Source organism: Narcine bancroftii, chromosome 12 (genome assembly GCF_036971445.1).
Source record: "Narcine bancroftii isolate sNarBan1 chromosome 12, sNarBan1.hap1, whole genome shotgun sequence".
Classification (NCBI taxonomy): domain Eukaryota; kingdom Metazoa; phylum Chordata; class Chondrichthyes; order Torpediniformes; family Narcinidae; genus Narcine; species Narcine bancroftii.
The window spans coordinates 94850373-94853501 of NC_091480.1; the positions used below are offsets into that span (position 1 = coordinate 94850373).

Sequence of the window (3129 nt, forward strand, 5' to 3'; positions counted from 1 at the left end):
AGCAGTGCAGCACTGGAACTTTGGCATCTTGTGATCATGGAGATTTGTATGTTGCAATGCAGTAGGACCCCCCTCCCACCAGCCCCCTCCCTCCCACCAGCCCCCTCCCTCCCTCCCACCAGCCCCCTCCCTCCCTCCCACCAGCCCCCTCCCTCCCTCCCACCAGCCCCCTCCCTCCCTCCCACCAGCCCCCTCCCTCCCTCCCACCAGCCCCCTCCCTCCCTCCCACCAGCCCCCTCCCTCCCTCCCACCAGCCCCCTCCCTCCCTCCCACCAGCCCCCTCCCTCCCTCCCACCAGCCCCCTCCCTCCCTCCCACCAGCCCCCTCCCTCCCTCCCACCAGCCCCCTCCCTCCCTCCCACCAGCCCCCTCCCTCCCTCCCACCAGCCCCCTCCCTCCCTCCCACCAGCCCCCTCCCTCCCTCCCACCAGCCCCCTCCCTCCCTCCCACCAGCCCCCTCCCTCCCTCCCACCAGCCCCCTCCCTCCCTCCCACCAGCCCCCTCCCTCCCTCCCACCAGCCCCCTCCCTCCCTCCCACCAGCCCCCTCCCTCCTCCCACCAGCTCCCTCCCTCCCTCCCACCAGCCCCCTCCCTCCCTCCCACCAGCCCCCTCCCTCCCTCCCACCAGCCCCCTCCCTCCCTCCCACCAGCCCCCTCCCTCCCTCCCACCAGCCCCCTCCCTCCCTCCCACCAGCCCCTCCCTCCCTCCCTCCCACCAGCCCCCTCCCTCCCTCCCACCAGCCCCCTCCCTCCCTCCCACCAGCCCCCTCCCTCCCTCCCACCAGCCCCCTCCCTCCCTCCCACCAGCCCCCTCCCTCCCTCCCACCCCTACCCACCCACGACGACAACCCCACTGAGTGCAGGGTGAAAACGCAATTGGGAATGCGGCTCGCAGAGCATTGCCCTTTTAAGGGGGGACCCAGCGATACTGGAGTGGAACACGGGATGGCGCTGGGAAGGGAAATTTTAACTCCCCCCCCCCACCTCCAGATTGTAAAAGGCTGGAGGAGGAGGAGCGGGAGCGTCGGCGGTGTGCGGGGAGTTCCGATGTGCGGCTGATCGGGGAGATGCCCCTGTGACCATGCCACCTCTTGCAGCGTTGACGTTCAGCCTCCTGGGCTTGTTGGGCTGCACCGTGCGGGGAGTCTCCACCAAAGCGCTGAACGGGGAGGGTGAGTACAATGAATGCAACACGTCTCGGGGGGACGGCGGAGGGGCTCGCTCTCCCACCCCGGGCGCCCAGTCCCACGCCGGCAGGGTCCGGGGTCGGCAGCCGCACCACGGTCCAGGCTCGGGAGTGAACAATGCCGGGCACGGGCGATACGGGAGCGCCGCGAATTCCTGGCGACGGGAGGAAGGGATGTGCTTGCATTGGGAGGTATTTTTAAGCTGGGGGGTGTGTGTGTTGCCTCGGGTGGGGCTGGAGGTCACGGTGCGGGGGCTCGACCGGCTGAAATCCACCCGAGCGTCTGGATCCTGTCCGCCCCGTTAACAGGGTGTGTAACGAGCGGCTACGTCTCTCTCTCTCTCTTTCTCTCCCCTCCCCTCTCTCCCCCCCTCCCCTCTCTCCCCCCCTCCCCTCTCCCCCCCTCCCCTCTCTCCCCCCCTCCCCTCTCTCCCCCCCTCCCCTCTCTCCCCCCCTCCCCTCTCTCCCCCCCTCCCCTCTCTCCCCCCCTCCCCTCTCTCCCCCCCTCCCCTCTCTCCCCCCCTCCCCTCTCTCCCCCCCTCCCCTCTCTCCCCCCTCCCCTCTCTCCCCCCCTCCCCTCTCTCCCCCCCTCCCCTCTCTCCCCCCCTCCCCTCTCTCCCCCCCTCCCCTCTCTCCCCCCCTCCCCTCTCTCCCCCCCTCCCCTCTCCCCCCCTCCCCTCTCTCCCCCCCTCCCCTCTCTCCCCCCCTCCCCTCTCTCCCCCCCTCCCCTCTCTCCCCCCCTCCCCTCTCTCCCCCCCTCCCCTCTCTCCCCCCCTCCCCTCTCTCCCCCCCTCCCCTCTCTCCCCCCCTCCCCTCTCTCCCCCCCTCCCCTCTCTCCCCCCCTCCCCTCTCTCCCCCCCTCCCCTCTCTCCCCCCCTCCCCTCTCTCCCCCCCTCCCCTCTCTCCCCCCCTCCCCTCTCTCCCCCCCTCCCCTCTCTCCCCCCTCCCTCTCTCCCCCCCTCCCCTCTCTCCCCCCCTCCCCTCTCTCCCCCCCTCCCCTCTCTCCCCCCCTCCCCTCTCTCCCCCCCTCCCCTCTCTCCCCCCCTCCCCTCTCTCCCCCCCTCCCCTCTCTCCCCCCCTCCCCTCTCTCCCCCCCTCCCCTCTCTCCCCCCCTCCCCTCTCTCCCCCCCTCCCCTCTCTCCCCCCCTCCCCTCTCTCCCCCCCCCCTCCCCTCTCTCCCCCCCTCCCCTCTCTCCCCCCCTCCCCTCTCTCCCCCCCTCCCCTCTCTCCCCCCCTCCCCTCTCTCCCCCCCCTCCCCTCTCTCCCCCCCTCCCCTCTCTCCCCCCTCCCCTCTCTCCCCCCCTCCCCTCTCTCCCCCCCTCCCCTCTCTCCCCCCCTCCCCTCTCTCCCCCCCTCCCCTCTCTCCCCCCCTCCCCTCTCTCCCCCCCTCCCCTCTCTCCCCCCCTCCCCTCTCTCCCCCCCTCCCCTCTCTCCCCCCCTCCCCTCTCTCCCCCCCTCCCCTCTCTCCCCCCCTCCCCTCTCTCCCCCCCTCCCCTCTCTCCCCCCCTCCCCTCTCTCCCCCCTCCCCTCTCTCCCCCCCTCCCTCTCTCCCCCCCTCCCCTCTCTCCCCCCTCCCCTCTCTCCCCCCCTCCCCTCTCTCCCCCCCTCCCCTCTCTCCCCCCCTCCCCTCTCTCCCCCCCTCCCCTCTCTCCCCCCCTCCCCTCTCTCCCCCCCTCCCCTCTCTCCCCCCCTCCCCTCTCTCCCCCCCTCCCCTCTCTCCCCCCCTCCCCTCTCTCCCCCCCTCCCCTCTCTCCCCCCCTCCCCTCTCTCCCCCCCTCCCCTCTCTCCCCCCCTCCCCTCTCTCCCCCCCTCCCCTCTCTCCCCCCCTCCCCTCTCTCCCCCCCTCCCCTCTCTCCCCCCCTCCCCTCTCTCCCCCCCTCCCTCTCTCCCCCCCTCCCCTCTCTCCCCCCCTCCCCTCTCTCCCCCCTCCCCTCTCTCCCCCCA

The 3129-nt window shown here is 73.1% G+C and overlaps 1 protein-coding gene across 2 annotated transcripts in view; it reads left to right on the top strand.

Annotated features, from left to right (window-relative positions):
- Positions 1–1004: 1004 nt before the first annotated feature.
- fam171a2a (family with sequence similarity 171 member A2a) overlaps positions 1005–3129 on the top strand; it is a 209944-nt gene continuing 207819 nt past the window's right edge. For both annotated transcript variants that reach the window (XR_011347028.1, XM_069904843.1), the window contains exon 1: positions 1005–1171. Coding sequence is in view for 1 of the 2 variants with exons in the window: in XM_069904843.1 (XP_069760944.1) it covers positions 1081–1171 (91 nt within the window). In the remaining variant the exon portion in view is untranslated. The remainder of the gene's footprint in view (positions 1172–3129) is intronic.